General features: G+C 32.7%; 1 protein-coding gene and 1 pseudogene across 1 annotated transcript; one reads left to right on the top strand and one right to left on the bottom strand.

Annotated features, from left to right (window-relative positions):
* Positions 1-1,166: 1,166 nt before the first annotated feature.
* On the top strand, positions 1,167-4,214 carry LOC133285508 (alpha-ketoglutarate-dependent dioxygenase alkB). Its single transcript, XM_061482750.1, has 7 exons — positions 1,167-1,311; positions 1,397-1,548; positions 1,882-2,231; positions 2,949-3,087; positions 3,348-3,414; positions 3,538-3,659; positions 3,879-4,214. The coding sequence occupies exons 1-7, from the start codon at positions 1,202-1,204 to the stop codon at positions 4,016-4,018; spliced, it is 1,080 nt and encodes a 359-aa protein (XP_061338734.1). The 5' UTR covers positions 1,167-1,201; the 3' UTR covers positions 4,019-4,214.
* A 1,050-nt stretch (positions 4,215-5,264) lies between these two features.
* On the bottom strand, positions 5,265-13,033 carry LOC133285507 (notchless protein homolog; annotated as a pseudogene).
* Positions 13,034-19,451: the final 6,418 nt, after the last annotated feature.

The raw sequence follows: 19,451 nt of genomic DNA, 5'->3' as shown, positions 1-19,451 counted from the left end.
ATTTTAATAAATTGTGTTTTTTTTAAGAATAGTACAAGAAAAAAAAATCTAATTCAAGTAATTTAGAATATAGTAAAATTAAACTTTCATTAATTCAATTCAAAAGAGTTCTTATTAATTTGATATTAAATTAATGAGTTCTCTTTTCTGCCGTTACTACAGATAAGTAATCTGCAGTAAGTTCAATACAACGTCGTTTTGGAACAAAAATCATGATATTTTTGTAATTTTAATTTATTTCAGAGTTATAATAGTCTTTATATTTATAATATTTTAATATTTCAATACCTTATAATGTTTTAAGATTTCAATACCAAAACGATGTTATTTTAAAAATAAATACAGATAACTTATCTGCATTAACTGCAGAAATATTTTTTTCTAAATTAATTTTAAAAATATTAATATACATAAAAATTCTGAATCAATATTGCCCTAATGGTTTTGCAGTGTCAACCTGCTCTGTTTTTGCAACTAAAACTGAAAGGAAGGAATCGAATTGCAAGGGTTCCACAAGAATCGCCGAAAAAAGCTTGGAACTGCACGCCATTTTTTCTGCCCGCTGATCACGAACCAATCCGAATTGAATTGTCAATAATGTCCTTCCCTATGCGTATTATTCTAAGGATCTAATTGACTTTTAATTTCCAGGTAAATAAATTTTTTTTCAGTCATTTTATAAAGGGTTATAATTATATTTCTCTTACTTGTAGGAAAATGATTATATCATGATATAGAAATAAAATTACAAGTGAGATTCACATGTAAGAAAAGAGAAAAAAATTAAATGTAGAGCCCACCTTCACTTTATGTGTGTAAGAAGCTTGTTTATTTTATATAACATGAGAAAGAATATTGTAATAACCAAGTTATGTTACTACCAATCAATCTCACTGTTAAATCGATTACGTTGATCCAACAATTATATTTATTTCCATCTTTATATGGTCATAATTTTTTAAATTTAATATTTTATATTTATTTTCACTTTTATATATGATTATGATTTCTTATATTTAATGTTTAGATTTTAAATATAATCCTTCTCCGTATAAAACTTGTTAGTAACACAAAACTTGTTACAGTATCATTTTCCGTATAACAACATAAATATAATCCTTTAATAAATTTCCTTTGGTTTAATATTTTTTTTAGGCGTTCAAAACCCTAATCTCTTCTATCAGTTCGGATCCTTTTTCCAATGTACGGATCCGATCATAACAAAGAAGATTCGGAGCGAACGGCTTTCAGAAGAGCGGAGAAGAAGTACAAGCTCTACTATGACAACAATTCTTCTTCCAAGAACAAAAAGTATTTTATTTTATTTCTTTTAAATGTAGGTGGTTGTAGTTTGTTATGTCAATCAGATTCTGATTGCAAATCTATTTCCTCACAGGAAAAAACTACCCAAACCCGTGGACTTAACCGAGGTCCTTGACTTCAGTTCTATTCTTCAGTGCCATTATCGCAACAATGAGCTTCCTCCAGGTGTTACGGTTCTTCACGACAAGATCATCTCTCCAGTGTTCTCTTTGCAAAATCGCCCAGGTATTATTTTATTTTATTTTGTTTTGTTTTTTGTTTTTTTTTTTGTTTTTCTCGTATCCTAAAGAAGAAACTGAAATTGGTTATACAGGCTAAAAATATGCGGGAGAAACTGAAGTTGGTTATACGCTAACAATATGCGGAAGAAACTGAAATTAGTTATACACTAACAATATGAGGTTTACATTGTAACCAACTAGAACTAATAAGTAATCACTTGTTCATTTGCAACCAACTAGATGACCCTGATAACTAAATAGAAACTAATCACAACTGCATCATTTGTAACTAACTTAATCGGATAACCAACTATTGGTGTTGATGCTTATCGTGCAGGCTTTTATTTTATTCCTGGAGCATTAAGCATAGAGAAACAATGTAGTTTGATAAGGGAGAGCTTGATTGATTTTCCGCAGCCACCTAACAGAACAAATCACAATGTCATATATGGTCCTATACACAACTTATTTGTAGCAGCTAAGGATGGGAAAGTTTTGGTTGAAGAGAACTATCCGGTTACTTCATCTGAACCTGGTACTGATATCGGTTATATAGATGGTAAGGAATGGAAGTTTATTACAGAAAAGGAAGAGCCATTGAGAAGGAAGTGCAGGTCCATTTCTGCTTCTGCTTTGGTGCGGAAGTTGCGATGGAGCACCCTTGGCCTACAATTTGATTGGTCCAAGGTAAGTTTTGATTCACCACTTCAAATATTTTTAAACTGCATTTCTCTCCAAAACAATTAAATTTTGGGATAGCTTCGTATCTACTACTTAAGTATATTATTAATCAATAAGTTCCTGAGATTTATTGATATGGGTTCTATTTTTATGTTTGGTGTTGAACTTGTCAGAGAATGAGAACAAAACAGAACTAGACTTAAGGTTGGTTTAGCTGAAACTTAAAAGGTTCCTGTTCGATTTTTTAAAAAAATAGAACAGAATAGGACATGCGGTTAATAAGTAATATATTTTTAGGTTCCATTGAAAGGGGTGGAACCAAGGAGAACAGAACATCTATCCCATTCTATTTGCGTGCAAAATGCTCCCTTAAGGTTGGTTTAGTTGAATCTCAAATTTTGCTAGCCTATAGAAATTCTATCTACCATATTGCTAAAGTGTCATGGTTCGAATCCATGAAACAGCCTCGTTGTAATTATGCAAGGGTAAGGCTGCATACAGAATTACCTCCACCCCACACTCGCTAGTCGGGTTTAATTGGGAGTGATTTTTTTTTTTATATATTGCTAAAGTGTCAAACTAAACTCTTTTTTGGCTAGGGTTATTATAGTTGCATCCCCTACACGTGCATTGGGTCTTTGTTTGGAGTTATAATTTCAACTTCTAAAATCCACATCCAATTGATATTCAGGGAAATCACTCAATGATTATGTTTGTGTGCAGCGGAACTATGATGTTTCTCTCCCACATAACAAAATCCCTGAAGCACTCTGTGAGCTCGCCAAACAATTATCACAACCTGCATTGCCTGCTGGTGTTGAATTCAAGCCTGAAGCTGCAATAGTGAATTACTTTGGCTTGGGTATGCTTAAAGCAAATTATTATTATGAATTTGTTTGTGTGATAATTCCTTGTGTCCTGTTTTTTTAAATTCATATTTAGTTTTGTTTTTTATACACTGTCAACATAAAACACTTCACACTATTGGTAAGCAAGAAAGTGTCATATCATTGTATTAACAATGGTTTTAATGTTGTAGTAAAAGTTTTTAACAGTATTTAAACAGTCGGCACCATATAATTCAGTAAGTAACCTCTCACCTTGATTTATATATTATTCCAGGGGACACACTGGGTGGCCACCTTGATGACATGGAAGCAGATTGGAGCAAGCCCATAGTTAGTTTAAGGTATTATGCTAATTTCTTTTGACTATTTCGTCTTTTGGTTTCTAGTTTACAAACATGCCAAAAAAAAAAAAAAAATCAACATGGAATTTGATCCTAATTAGTTTGTTGTTCTTGTTGCCTCAGTTTGGGCTGCAAAGCTATATTTCTTTTGGGAGGAAAATCTAAAGAGGATCCTCCTCTGGCTATGTTTCTTCGAAGTGGTGATGTTGTACTCATGGCTGGAGAAGCAAGGGAATGCTTTCATGGTAAGTATTACCCTATAAAGCGATGGTTTGGGAAATATTAAATCAAAGGGTGATTTTTTGAAGTTCTAACCTTAAAATTGATTGGTGTCACTTAGATAAAGATTATTAATTGGAATTCGCTTGTTTAATTAAAGTTTGAGTTATATTGTCTTATGCTGACTCGTACAGTTTCAAAATTCTGTATAACTATTGGAAATTGGTTTGATATATATGTTGCAGGTGTTCCTAGGATCTTCATAGATAAGGAAAATGCTGAAATAGGCCATCTTGAGGCACAGCTGACGCATGAAGATGATCTTTGTTTCTTAAAATACATTCAAACTTCAAGAATCAACATCAATATCAGACAAGTTTTTTGAGTAGTATATTGTTTTCTTACAAAGTAAAATATTGTTTACTTAGCTCATGTAAAAAGAAAGGATAAATCATTTCTATTTAATGTGACTATGGCCTCATTTTTATTTTATGTGAAAGTGAGTCATGGCCAGCAAACCTTCTCATTTCATGGAATACTTTGCCTTCAGTTATTTCTTTACATATTTTATGGCGAAGGACTTCGGGGTAACACTTGCTAATAGCTTCTGTTTGCTTTACGGTACCCGCATATGGTTGAATTGATTAGTGAAAATTGAATTATGAAGGGTTGATAATCAAAATATAATTGGAATGATCAAGTACAATAATTGGGCTGACAATAAAATATAATTGGAATGAGCAAGTACAATAATTGATTAGTGAAAATTGAATTATGAAGGGCTGATAATCAAAATATAATTGCAATGAGCAAGTACAATAATTGGGCTGATAATCAAAATATAATTGGAATGAACAAGTACAATAATTGAATTATGAAAGGGGGATACTTAAATTTGATGAGAGATGGAAGAACAATCAAAATATGGTGAGAGTTTTCGCCAGAAGCCATATGGATGTTAAGAGTGAGATTTGAACCTTAATCTGGCGCCTTCGACCATCTCAACGAGCTTTTGCTAATTTTCTAAATATTAATTACTTGACTTTGTCATACGTAAGGTATCTAAACTTTGCAAGTTGTGATTTCAATTTGTGAATACATTTCATCTGTGATCTTAATTTAAAAGCCGAGAAAGGTATTAATAATTCTCTTTAACTACACGTGAAAAATTATCAAATAAAAATAAAAGATGATAATATAATATATACATCACAAGAAAAAAAAAAAATCACCAAATGTAAAAGGTTATAGTCCTAACTTAAGGCTCGTTTGTATTGCCTTTTCAAAAAAATCTTTTTTATTACTTCCTTATTTTAAAAGTACTTTCTATAAAAGTTACAGCTATTTAGATTTTTTAAAAAATATTTGATTTTTGAAAAAAATATTTGACTTCTGCTTTTTTAAAAAGCTAAAATTTTTAACTTTCGAAAAAAAAGTAGGTTTTTGACTCTTTTTTTATAACTTCTGCTTTTTTTAGAAACATGCATCAAAATAGACTTTTTTCGAGAAATGTTTTTTTTTTCCTTAAAAAAAACAGTTTTTGAAGAAAAAAAAAAGCCCATCCAAACGGACTCTTACTCTATATGCATATGTTGGTATTTGTTAGACTTGTTATTTCAAACACTCCCCCTCTGCGATTATCTTGTGACTCCTAGGATTCAGCTTCTGCCTCAGGTAGTGAACATGTCTATGTGTGCTAGTTCAGGATTTTGGATAAACAATTATGAAAAACATGAAACATAAGTTAAACAAAATTTCTTCAAATATGATCTTGCATCCGCACGATACCCCATGCATTGATTTCCCATGAAATCCATGCAATGACAAACACCACTGAGATACACAAACTGTAGATTCCAAATATTCATCAAAAAATTAGCCTAGCTCATCCACAACTTCAACATTTTATCCTTACCACCCGAGGCTACCTTCTCTCCATCTGGACTCCAATCAACAGAAAAAACCTTTCCCGCAAGAAAATGAAATTAGGTTAGCAACCAGAATGAAAATATATTGTTTAGAAAATTTAAAGTATTTGGTATGTTGAAAGACATACTTCATCAGCATGGCCTGGAAGATCTTGCTTCAACTTACGAGTCCGAATATCCCAAACCTTGAAAACCAAACACAATGAAATGTCAAAGTTCTTGTTTTGCAAACGATATTTGGTGTATTCTAATGTACTAACCAATCTAAAAATGTTCACTGATCTTTGTACATACCCTATATTGAAAGGAAAGGAAATTATGCTTACCTTAAGTGTAGAATCTTTGCTGCCACTTAAAAGAAGTCTACTGTCTGCAGACCAGCTGTATAGTAAAACCAATAAACTTTATTACAGTTCTAAATGAAATATCTTTGACTTCCAGTTCAAAATAAGATGGAACCACTTATATTGTACCTGATCTGGTAAACAGGCCCAACATGGCCACGAAAGGCAGTGACAAAATTCCCTGTAGTGCCATTCCATAACTTCACAGATTTATCAAAAGATGCACTTGCCACCCATTGCCCATCAGGTGAAAAAGAGACATGGTTCACAAGCTGTCAGCAAACAAGTTCCACGTATATCGTTAAGCCTAAAAGATTAAATATATATATAAACAAAATTGTAACTTAAATCTGTATAACAATAAAACCAATTTCAACTAACAGACTGATGGAACTCCTCCTATAGTGCGAGTTTGCCCTTCCTTCCTAGTGTAAACTCACACTATTAGGGAGCTCTATCACAGACACAGCAACAAATAATAAGAGACAGTGCTACTCAATAATACTGATACAAACTGAAGTCACAATGCAATTTGAAGAAAAGATCACTTTGGTTGATTCTCATTGACATACTTTAAAATTGTACCGAGAGTTAAAGGAAAAAAGTTGTACCTGCTGATGACCTGTCATGCGAGTTTTGGGATGCTTGCTGATGAAGGGTTCCGAAAGGAACATGGTGAAATCATCAGATCCAGATACCAATCTTTCAGGGGCATTGCCTTTCATTGTATTGTACCTTTCAAGAGCAACCTACATTCATCCGCAGCAGACACTGGTATTAGTAAAATAGAGATAGAAGAAAAGTGTTCCCATTGAAAGGAACTTGTAAAAGTTAAAATCCTCTACAAGGAAGGGAGAGAGAAAATTTAAAATATTCAATGGATTGAAAGTGACAATCACTCTATAACTATGAATGCAAAATTGACAAATAAAAGGAGAAAAGAAACGAGGGTAAAACTGATCTTCTTCTTTTTTTATTTTTCCCCCGAGAGGTAATGCAACCCTCCCGGTTCAATCATTCTACACATCTGCCCAGACTGGGTTTGGGTTACCAATCAGAACATCCAAGGCAGGTTTAGTAACTAATGACTATGGTTCAAAGGGCTAACATTACAAATAAATAAACTAACAACTACCTTCTTCATTTCTTCCGCAGATGAATACTGTATACCAGTATGATCAAAAGCTCCAGTGCGAAGACATATTCCGTGCTCAATGCTAAAGAATTAACCCAGTGCCCATGTCCCTAAATATAATAATAATAAAAAAAGAGAGTAAGTAAAAATAAAGACAGTTTATGCATGTCATGTCATCACTAAAGAAGAAATAGTGTTGATTGTTGAATATCAGCAGGAAGGATAAGACAAAATACAAGAAAAGTATCTGATGAAAAATATAAAAAAAAAAAAAAAAAAACTCATCGTCAGATTCCTGTATAGCAGAATTGTTTTTTTGCTATTCCATAATACACTTTACTTTCTTTTTTCATAAAAGAAGAAATTCATTATGACAAAGAAAAAATATTACAAAGAGAATGGAGGATTTAGAATCCTGCTAAACAAAAGAACAAAACAGAAACAACCAAGACAAAATTCAATGCAGCAAAGTGGCACAGTCCCTCAACATGGATGAAAATAAAATTCCAAAATAACTTGCTTACTAATATTAAATTAAAAAAAAAAAAAAACGCTTCTGCTGTTATTGGGCAACATGGACGAACATAAAACCAAAGTATTCGTAAAAGGATTTAATTTTGATCCTATGTTTGAGTAAACATTTTTAACACTATTATCTACTCAGATATTTACACTCGAATAAATGATCATTGAACGAGTTGGTTTATCATAATAACTGCCAGGAAAGCCCAGCATTTTAGGTGATGTATCGACACATATAGTATAAAAAGCTTACTAACAAACTGACAATGAATCAAAATTAAACACTTAGTAAAATCCCTCAAGAGTAAAATCCCTCAAGATTGAACTAGTAAAGTTCCAATTGGCAGCTACATCTGATAAGCATAAAAGCCACATGAAAGATAATATCAAATAACTCAAATGAAGAAAAAGTTGGCAGCAGCTGAGAAACAGGAGTCATGCATAACAGTAAAAACAAGCACATAAAAGTTAAGCTGCAAAAAACAAAACACTGAAACCTTAACTTCAGTTCAACTGCAAAGGGAGGAGGCTCACCTTCAGTTCATGAATTAGTTCCCCATGTGTGGTTTCCCAAACTTTGATTGTACAATCCTGGGAGCTGTGTAATGAAATAAAATAGTTAGGCTCCAAGCAGTAACACAGAACAACAGAAGAGATAATCAGTCATCCATCAATTCAGACAAAAAAGGGGAAAACCACTATCGCATACCCCAAGTCAACATCAGAATTACTTGAATTAAGTCTGAAAATAAGATCTCTAAACTTAGATAGAAACATGAGTTAAAATCATAAAATGGGAATATAGCAAAATGGGTTTTTATTTCCAGCAAGGGATATGCGGGAATAATTTTCTAAAAGCTCAAAGTACAATAGATTTTTTGACAAAACAAAGAATAAAACCTCAGTGACTAAATAAAATATGAGTCTTTTGTATACTTGAATTAAAAACACCTCTCTTGTGGAGAACTCGATATGGCAGCAAAGCAACTGTACTAATATCCCAATTCATGCAACATAATTTTTTTTTAAAGTACAGAGAAAAACTCGACCAACAAGTTAAGAGAAATTGGAAGGAAAGAGAGAGAGAATACCCTGTATAAATGTAACCATCTCCACCCCATTTTACGCATGTTATTGCAAGTGTGTGGCCACTGAGAACAATGGACTTCTTCCAAGAGATGATATCCCATATGCGAGCATCCCCATCTTTGCTGGCGCTTACAAAGCGGCGGCAAGGAGCATTAAGGTGGACAGGTTCCCAAGAGATACCAGTAATCCATTTCTTGTGGCCCTACATTTAGTATACATCAATTTTTGTTCTCCAAGAAAAATTATAATGGTAAAAAACTCTTCAAACAACATCTGTTATAAAGGTAAATACTCTGACTAACCAAAATAATACTTAACCAATGTACCCAATAAATAAATAAGCAAGAGTTCCATGTAAAACATTTCCATAACAGTTGTATTTTCTCACGAAACCCTCAACAAATAAAGCATGATGTTCTTTTACTTTTTATTTTTTGGAGTGGGAGAGGAAGAAGGGTGAAGCCCAATCAGGATGACTAAAAGTTGTGCAATTCTTCTAACCAAAGCATAATGTAAAACAGGTGAGCAAGCAAGTAATACAGTGGCCAAGTATAAAGAATAACCCAACAGCATAGTTGTCAATAGCAGGTAGCGGCCGACCCCGAAAATGGTATAGCGGTGTAGCGGGTAGCGGTATTACCGATACGGTGAAGTATTAATTCCACATATATTATACTAACAGTCAAGAAACGAGGCAATACCGCTTTTAGTATTAATGCTCAAACATAAGAAGTCACACGTAATCACACAATCAATGTCAAATACAAGGAACATAAAGGAAGGATCCAAAATTAAACACAACTGAACAATAAAATTGTCAAATAGTCAAGTACAAGAAGTGAACTAATAAAGAAAATCATCATCATCTCCGGATTCTCCATCAAATTCCAACATGGGAGTGGTGTAGCGGGTAGAGGTATTGCTGCTACGCTACGCCGTTACGGCCAATGTCGCGTAGCATCAAGGTTTGTAGCGGCCGACTGCCGCTACCCGCTTCGGTAGCGGTTTAGCGGCGCTACGGGCCACTACTGACAACCTAGCCCAACAGACAACAATCTTTTCAAAAGATTATGCACAATAATTACCATCGGATATCTCGACAATTTTGTAATGATCAGAATTCTTATATTTTCATATGGAGTTGAGAGTGATTTAATAAATTAGTGAGGTTATAACCAACCATAGTAATCTACTGCAACTACTGCTCCTGCAGTTTCTGATACGTCCCCAACTCTAACGCAAGAGAAAATGCTGGAGAGTCATTTTGAGTCAGCAGAGAATTTGTTAGAGAAGAATATTCTAGAGTAGGCTAATCAGAAAGTAGTTAGGGAAGTGGTTATTAGAGGGAGTTTCACAGAAATAAATAGGAGGAAGGGAATGTTTGGGCATTGAATATCTTGGGAATTTGGGACTAAACTTGGGAGAGATTTCAAAGCCTCTCGAATTGCTCTGAGTCTATGTTACTTTCAGTATCTTTCTTTGCTTTCATTATACCTTTTGTAAGCTTCCATAGCTGATTTCATTTTAGATTAGTTTTCATCAATACAATCTACCATATTCGACTTCTGTTTTCTTTTATGAATTGTTGGATCCTATCATAACCCTAATAAATGGCCTACTAATCGAGGAAAGTTGGGTGTGGAATTGGATTTTCATCACTTGTTGGTACTTGGTACGGTGGCTATCTTATATGATACGGCCACTATTCAGTTGCGATTTCAACTACTGTCCACGCGACACTGTTAGTTCCCTGTAGCAGCCACCAACCGCGAAACTCCACCACAGCGCAATAGCATTACTATATTCTTCTATTGACTACTCTCACAATATATAGCATGTGTATGTTCCCAATACGCCCTAATGCAGAACTCAGAGGAAAAAATTAAACAAGTTTTATAATAGAAATTGGTATTCAAGGTTAGGGACTATACAATTACTGGATTGTGTGATGACTTTCCAGTTTGTGGGTCCCAACACTGAAGTTCTCCAGCCTTGCTCCCACTTACAAGATACTTGCCATCTGGTGACCATGCAATACAAAGGACCCAGTTCTTGTGTCCTGCATAAAATGTAAACAACTATATATTGCATATCCTCATTAAAGATATAAAAGAGCGTGTCTGATCAACTACTTGAATTACAACATATAAGAAAAAGAACAACTGCATGAAACTGATAGGAATCTGATGGCAACAGATATTAATTTATGGGACAATGAAGACTAGCTCCATACAGCAGAGATAGACAGACCTCTGCAATTCCTCAAAACATAAAAAGAAAAGATACCACGGGACATTCAAGAGATTTTTAACCTACCTCCCAATCCCAAATCCTCACTCAGTAATTGACTGCCTTCACACTTCCTATCCTTCCCTCTTATATCCTCATTTCCCAACCGAATTCCCACAACCCACTATTCCTTTCCAGGTCAGCATTCAGCTATTCTCCACACTTAACACCATGAATATTTCCCATTTTGTCCTCCTCACCAATATATCGATCCTCTACTTCCCAATCCCATCCCCTTCCTCGTAACATACTCTTGTTCTTTGTGATCTATCAGGAACAGATTTAGTTTACGCAATCTATCTAGAAATTCATTCTAGAATTGCAATCAAAAGCATAACGCAACGATTCTAACCTCTTCTTCTTTTTGTGCACGAGTTAAATCGATCACTTCAATTGTTATACTGAGAGAAGGATGCTTAAACATCAATTGATTATTTTTTGCTTTAATTAAACATGAAGTTGTGTTTTGCAGATACCAAGAATAACTTATCATCTTTAACATCAAACCTGTGCATGTGTACAACGGTGTTTGAGTGTTCAGGTCCCAAAATCGAACAGTGGTATCACCAGAACCACTTGCCAGCTGTCGCCCATCAGGACTGAAGGCAACAGTTAGCACAGCTTCCTCATGACCTACAAATAATCCCAACTACATTAATTCCAGAGAATAAGACAATAACATACTAATAAGCTAAAATCTTCAAAGCCAAACCACATTGCCGTTTTACATGATTCAGCATTATTAGAAAAGTAACCATAACTTACTTCAGCAGTAGTAATCTGCTGCGACTACTGCTCCTGCAGTTTCTGTTGAGTTCTGTTAATGCAGAGTCAGCTTCTATTATTTTAGTTTCAGTTAGTTGTTGTTGCTGAGTTGTAATCTGTTAGGTTTGTTTTAGATCTGTTATGCTTTAGTTCTGTGTTGGTTATTCAGTTATTGCAAGCTCATGTACATCTATAAATTCAGCTCTGCAGATGCAAAGAATCAGAATCAGTAGTATCATCAGAAACTCACCCTAGCAGTGTTCTCTCTTTTTCTTTCTCTCTCTCTCTATGCACTTTTATTGCATTTTCTCTCATTTTCTGTCAAGCGTACACCATCCTCTCTCTTTTTTTGGATAAAATGTCTACATACAACATTGTGACATTATATGTATGGAAGAAAACAATTCATCAGATCCTTCATACCAGAAATAGTCGACGAACAGCGATTCACGGGACGAATCCGAAAAATAGCTTGAGGCTGACAAACGATACGTAATGCCTTCTCCACCGAGACTGAAATAATGTTTAATCAACATTTAAAATTAAAAGAAAAACATTAGTAAAAACCAAGCAAACAAGTTAATGATTTAAAAAATAATGACTAATTCATTGTAATCAAAGGTGACTAGCCTTTGTTTTTCTGCAAGTACGTTTCAAGTGGCACAAGGAGTTCCTCGTCTGATATAAAGAAAGCATACGGTAATTTCTCCTCCTAAAATGAGAATATAGAAAACTAACCAATATTAATAAATAAAATAAAGGGTTGGCTTTTTCTTCTGCAGCAGATAATTTATCTGCATAAGCCCAATACGATGTGAGCGAAAATTATGGTATTTTTGTTATTTTAATTTATTTCAAGGTTACAATAGTCTTTATATTTATAATTTTTTAAAATTTCAATATCAAAACAACGTCGTTTTGGGAATAAATAACTGCATTTAACTGCAGAAACATTTTTCCCTAAAATAAAATAAAAAACCAATTTATGTAAACTAAAATTGGTGATAGAAAAGGGGTTTACGTTGTTTAGAAGTGAATTGACAATAAGTTGGAGCTGTTGTGGACCAGCGTTTTGAGGTAGGTACATAGGAGCACCCAAAGGAGTTCCATCTGGGTTCGTCAACAGGCACATCACGTTGATTATCTCCCTCTCCACCCCTAACGCATCCATTTTTCAGTAGAGTGATGGTATTTGTTCCTCTTTGTTCAGCAGAGTGATTCTATCTTCTTTGTTCAGCAGAGGAGCTCTGTTTCGATTTTATGCGATTATATCTTCTTTGTTCAGCAGAGGGGCTCTGTTTCGATTTTATGTCAATCTATCTTCTTTGTTCTTTGCAGTGCTGAAACTAAACAAAGTGATAAAATAGGATTTTAATTTTAGGTCTTAAGAAACAAACAGCTTTATGTTATTCGGCAACATCACATAAAACCAAAGTATTTGAGTCGTGAAAACGGGTCAGCCCGGCCCATTTAACCCTAGCTCACGTGAATTAGGGCCAAAAATCCCACAATGATATTGGCACACATAGGCCAAAAGTCCTATGGGTTAAGGTCAGCCCGTGGGCCTTTTAAAATTTTTTTGTTAAACAAAAAAGTTCATACTTCATTTTTATTAAGCTTTTTGTAATTTTCCAACTTCAAGCAACAACCTATACCAAGTTTCAATTTGGTTTTCCAACCAATTAGATTTTATTTAACCTAAAATCGTATAAAACAATCAAATACAAATGCTGGACAAAATGAAATAAATTTCCATAAAATAAAAAAAAGCCTCCATTCCATGACTGCAATTACCATATTATAATATTTACATGGCCATATTATAGAGAGTAATGCATAGTTTCATTTTCCATGACAGTGTGTTTGCGGTTGTAGAGAAACTGTGTCAATTCTTTGGGCATGCTGATAACGTTTTCTTTTTAGAAAAATAAGGAACTTGTAAAAGACAGCACACACCCAACTTTGCTAGACAGTCAACATCATTATGGAGTGATGCCAAGGGATTCACAGTAGTTAACATAATTACAAATAAAATCAGCGTACACAGAGCCCCACTAGTACCACATGCTTCAAATCACAAAATAAAAAAAATCAATTAGCCTCATTCATCATATCATATCATATACACCAACCCCTAATTAATGTGAATTTCGCTTTCATATTGAAAATCACATCATGTAAGTTATAGGTTACATACACAAAATATAAGTTACATACAAAAGAGAATAAAGCCGCAGGTTCACCCTTGACTCAAAGATTCTCAAATATCAAGCACAAAAAAATATAAAAAAGGGCAGCGGATGTAGGTTATAGGGTAATCAAATTCGAAACTCATTTTTTGGGGTTGATTATATGTGAAAGAACGAAGAGATGCGTATAATAGAAAATAGAGAACGGGGAAGAAGAGCGATGAAAGAGGGGAACATCAACTCACCTGCGAGTTTTCTTCTTCCACTCGAGTCGATAGTAGAAATGTAAAGATTTCCTTTTAGGATCTTTCACTAGGGGTGAACGCCAACAATTTTCTTTTCTTTTTCGACACCACCAAGCTACTACCCCGCTTTCGCGCTTCTTCCGCGCGTCCAAATGGATATGAAAAAAATAAACTACGGTTGGATGAATTGGAAAAGTAGTTCTCCTTTCAGAAGATTTAAATCATGTCATTTTATATTTAATCATTTTAGATTCTAATGGCGGTTAGAATTTGTTGAATTAAATTTATTAATGAATTGTAATTTATAATAAGGAGAAAATATCTATCCTTTTAAAGAATATAAATTTATATCATTTTATATCTTAACTGTTGATTCTCATCTATCAACGATTATAATCTATTTGGTCAAACTTAATGGGCCAAATTTATTATTAATTAATTAATAATTTTGATCCAATAAATTATAACCGTTAATGGACGAAAATTAACGGTTAATTAATAATAAATTTGGCTCATTAAGTTTGACCACATAGATTATAACCGTTGATGGACGGAAATCAACAGTTAGGATTTAAGATGATATAAGCTTATATCCTTTAAAATAACAGATGTTATTCTCTTATAATAAAATTCAATAAATCCTAATTATTTATTGACAAAAATCAAAAATTAAGATCTAACATAATATAAGATTAAATTCCTTAAGGTGGTGTTTGGTTGGGAGCTTTTTAGCGGATATCTATCTTTCTCAAGTATGGCTTTTAGAAATACCATGTTTGTTTCAACGTTTTTCACCAAAAACCCATCTATCCAATTTGTCTGGATTGATGAGAAACATAAATATCCGCACTGTTTAGAAAACCAATTTGAAGGTGAGATTTTTCGGAAAATCGGTTATCTGGCTTTTAATGCACTGTTGATTTCATAAAGTTAAATAATTTTCCCAGTAAAGTTTTTTTCACCAAACAACTTTTTTTTACATTTTTTTACCTATCTCACTTTGTCTATCTTTCTAATTATTTCTCCATCTATCTCATTTTCTTACTATTTCAACAAAATTTCCTGAATCAAACGCCCCCCAAGGGTGCGTTTGTTAGCGGGTTTATGTTTCAGTTCCCGAAAAATGCTAGTAGGACTAATATAAATATGGGTTTTCGTTTTATCCTTTAACATAACACAACAAACTTTCCTACTCTCACAACATTTTGTGGGGCCCACACTTTTTAAAACAAAAAAATAAATAAAAAATTAAGGCACGCAAAATGAATCTCTATAACATTACACAATCACTTTTCCTATAACATAACTCTTATAAAACCCTATAAATATTGTGTTTGGTAACTTAAAATGATCCACTTTCCAGAGTTGCAATATTTTCCAGAGTTTGTTCTTCTTTGAAAAAATTAGTACGGCTTAATTCACAAAAATTCCATAGATTATATGGAAAACTTTGCTGCCTGGGAGACCTGCAAAATGTTGGACCAAATTGTCCTTGCTAATTGTACACTTGTAAGCATAGCATTTGTTGGTCCCTCCCTCTAGTTGGTAAAGTAGGGATTATTATGGTAAAATAATCTCATATTTTTACTAATATTTAACAATCAACTAAACACATACTTAATAGGGTTAAGATTTTAGTAGCCAAGTATGGTAGAGGTCAAGACTTAAGGAGAGGTATAAAGGCAAAATCATATGACTCTAAACTTTGGCGTGATCTTGCTAAATGTTGGAGTAATTTCCTTGTTGGTCTTAGATGGGAAATAGCAGATGGTTCTGAAGTAAAGCTTTAGATTGATAACTGGTTGGGATGGGAGGAAAATTTGCAGCAGGTGTCGAGCAATCAGGTGCCGTGGGAGGAGAGTCAGAAATCAATTGCAGATTACATGGTGGATGATGGTTTCTGTCTTGAAGTTGTTCATCAATTTCTGGAGTCAGATTTGGCTGATGCAGTAACAAATCATCTCAGGCTTATTCCAAGGAATGGGGAGGATAGATTAGTTTGGATCAATAATCATCACTCAACTTCTTTGGTTAAGGTCGCTTACTGTAATCTTATGAACTTCCCAGCAGATGTTCACACTAGCTTATGGAAAAAAGTTTGGTCGTGGAATGGACCAGAACGAGTGAAAGTGTTTATGTGGATGACTTTGCTTGCTAAACTTTCAGTGCGCAGCAGAACCAGTAAGTGGAGCGGAGGTTCAAATGTCTGTCCCAGTTGTCCAAATCATGAGGAAACTATTATTCATGTTCTTCGTGATTGTAGACATGCTAGGAAAATTTGGCAATCTTGGTTTACAGGTTCGATACCCAATTCCTTTATGAATTCGAATTTGCAGGATTGGTTGACTTTAAATATCGATAACATGTGGTCCTCCAATAAAGTGAAGGACTGGAGGGATATTTCCTTTACTACTTGTTGGTTTTTGTGGAAGTGGAGAAATTTGGAGATCCATGAAGATCATTTCTGTCATGATGAGCAATCACAGGCTTCAATTTGGATGTTTGTCCAACAGATTCTGCAAGCCCGAATTTATCAGCGCCGTGGTGATTCCAACGATAGCGTTTGGACAGCCCCCAAGCAAGGGTGGGTTAAGTTGAATTGTGATGGAGCTTCTTCTAGTGGCATGAAAAAAGCTAGTTGTGGTGGTATATTAAGAGATCACAATGGATCCTTTTTGGGAAGCTTCTATTGTAATTTAGGTTCCTGCAATCCTCTTGATGCAGAATTATGGGGATTACTGAAAGGTTTGGAACTGCTTTGGGGAACAGGATTAAAAAGAATAGAGCTAGAATGTGATTCTAGCCGAGCCATCCAGATGTCAAAGGAGCAGCATGAAGATCCTAGGGACTCTCAAGTCACTAGCAGATTGAGATTATGGTTAAAAGCAGATTGGACTATTCATCTTGTTCATACCAAGAGAGAAAACAACAAATGTGCTCATTGGTTAGCTAAAGCTGGGCAGACTAATAATCTCCATTTCAAGATTTTTAAAGATCCTCCTCCTCAGTTGATGGAACTTATAGTTGTTGATGCTAGAAATATGTCTAGCTTGTTAGTTTCTGATTTGTAATTTCTTTCTGTTTCTGGGGCTTAGCCCCTCTTTATTTAAAAAAAAAAAAAAAACACATACTTAATAATTTTAACCATAAATTCTTGGATAAAATTGATCATACCAAACACCTTTTAGTAACATATCAGTTTCAGTAATAATTATTTCTGAGATAAATAAAAAAAATTCCTCTACCCATCACTCATTAAAAGAATAGATATTTTCTCGTGAATTATGCAAAGAAGAACAAGATTTTTTCCCGATAATCAAGTATTACAATTACTACTTGATGGCTTTTATTTTATTTTTTATAATTTTTAATTGATCAAAGTGGGCCCACCGCCTCAGCATTTTTGAGTCGTTGTATCAACCACATCTTCCACTTCATTATGTGGGCACGCGATTTGCCAGAATATAGTTTTTAGCAAATATTAATTGTCTCTATCTATAAAAATTAATTCCATTGGAAGGAAGGACCCACATGAACTTAAAAAAAAAACTGACTGCCACTAAGTTGAGAGTAAAATTTTAAGCACCAAGAAAAAAGTTACAATTTGTGTGCTGATAATTATTCTCTGTGTTGTGTACATCACTTGTCCTGTAATTTTTTTATCTTTATAAATACTTGGTTCAATGAATATTCTTTTCCATGTATTAAAATAAAGTTATTTTCGTAATAGTTGTTCAATATTTAGTTTATTTTCTTATTAAGAATGATAAATGTTATTTTAATTTTAATTTTATATTAATTATGATATCTTTATATAATTTAAATTCTTTAATTTTATCAAAAAAATATTGAAGTTTAAAATTACTGGTATATTCAAAAATATGTCTTTTTGGATTTTTATTTTATAAGTTTGTATCAATTTTTTATTTCTTTTTAAATAAATTTTCACTTATTTAAATTTTTATAGTGATTAGATTTTTATATTTTATTTTTACAGAATGATAGATGTAACTTTTTTATAATATACATATTATTCGAAAAATTAATTTTTTTATCTTTTAATTTGTAATTTTTTAGATTAGATATAGATATATATATTTAAAATATTTATGATAATTGTTTTAAAAAAAAAATACTTGTACAAATTTTTCTCTTTTTGTATTATTTTTAATTTAAATATTTATTTATTTATTTTTATAGTATAAATGTGTCATTTCGTATTTGTTTTTTGCATTTAAATTTAATATTTATTTTATTTTTTAACAACTATACATATATTTTTGTAATTTTAAATATTTTTTCATTAGATCAATAATTTTATATTAAATTTAAATTTATTATATATATTTTTTTGCACTTCAAAAAATTAAATGTTGAATAAATGCTAAACATTAAAAATTTAAATTAAATTTATTATTATATATAGGTGAAATTTTAATATTATTAGTAAAATATGTTGGCTTTTGTAAATAATATATGATCATTTTTAATTGACCGAATAAATTAAGCCCAAATAACATAATAATAAAATTTATTAAACCTAACCATAATAATATATTTTACAATAAATATTATAAATATACTTAACAATTCCCATGTAGAAAGTAGTGAATACTAATATAGTTGTCTACCAATAAAAAATGTTTGAACTCTTTTTTCACCTATATCAATTTAAAATTCGAATGTCAAAAAAGTAGTGGGATATAAACAAAAATATTTGTCACTAATTAATGCTGAACTCTTTTTTCACATATATCAAGTTTGAATTTCGAAATTTAAAAAAGTAATGAGATATTAATCATAAAAAAATGATATTAATCATAAAAAGAATGATTAAATATTTTTACAAAAAAATATTTGTACGAGATTCTTCTTTTTTGTATTATATTTTTGAAAAAAAATTAAAAAAAAAACATTCTGGAATATTCACTTTTTTTAAAGGATATTGGTTTCAAGGCTAATTATAATAAATTTAATTAGAAGATAAAAAACTTCATATGCCTGTATTCTATTTTAGAATTGAAGAGCCACCAATTTTTCCTCTGGTTCATATTTTCAATATAAGCATGTACAATAGAGTTTTCCAATATCTAAGTACATTGAATTAGGTTAGGCACTTATACAATAGACACAAAATAAATTAAAAAAAAGTAGAAGGATAAATTATTAGTGATAATTAAAGCAAAAAATTCTTAAAAGAAAAATTGCTTTGAATCTATGTTGATGGGTTACACTGGTCTAGCATCTAGTACACTTTGAGCATCCTTTGAAGAAATTGAAGATGGTTTTACGAGGGTCAAAGTACTATCATC

The sequence above is a fragment of the Gastrolobium bilobum genome, unplaced genomic scaffold (assembly GCF_033153095.1).
Source record: "Gastrolobium bilobum isolate Gb01-03AN ecotype WA unplaced genomic scaffold, APGP_CSIRO_Gbil_v1 utg32472, whole genome shotgun sequence".
In the NCBI taxonomy this organism is placed as follows: domain Eukaryota; kingdom Viridiplantae; phylum Streptophyta; class Magnoliopsida; order Fabales; family Fabaceae; genus Gastrolobium; species Gastrolobium bilobum.
This window is presented reverse-complemented; position numbering and strand designations above follow the sequence as displayed.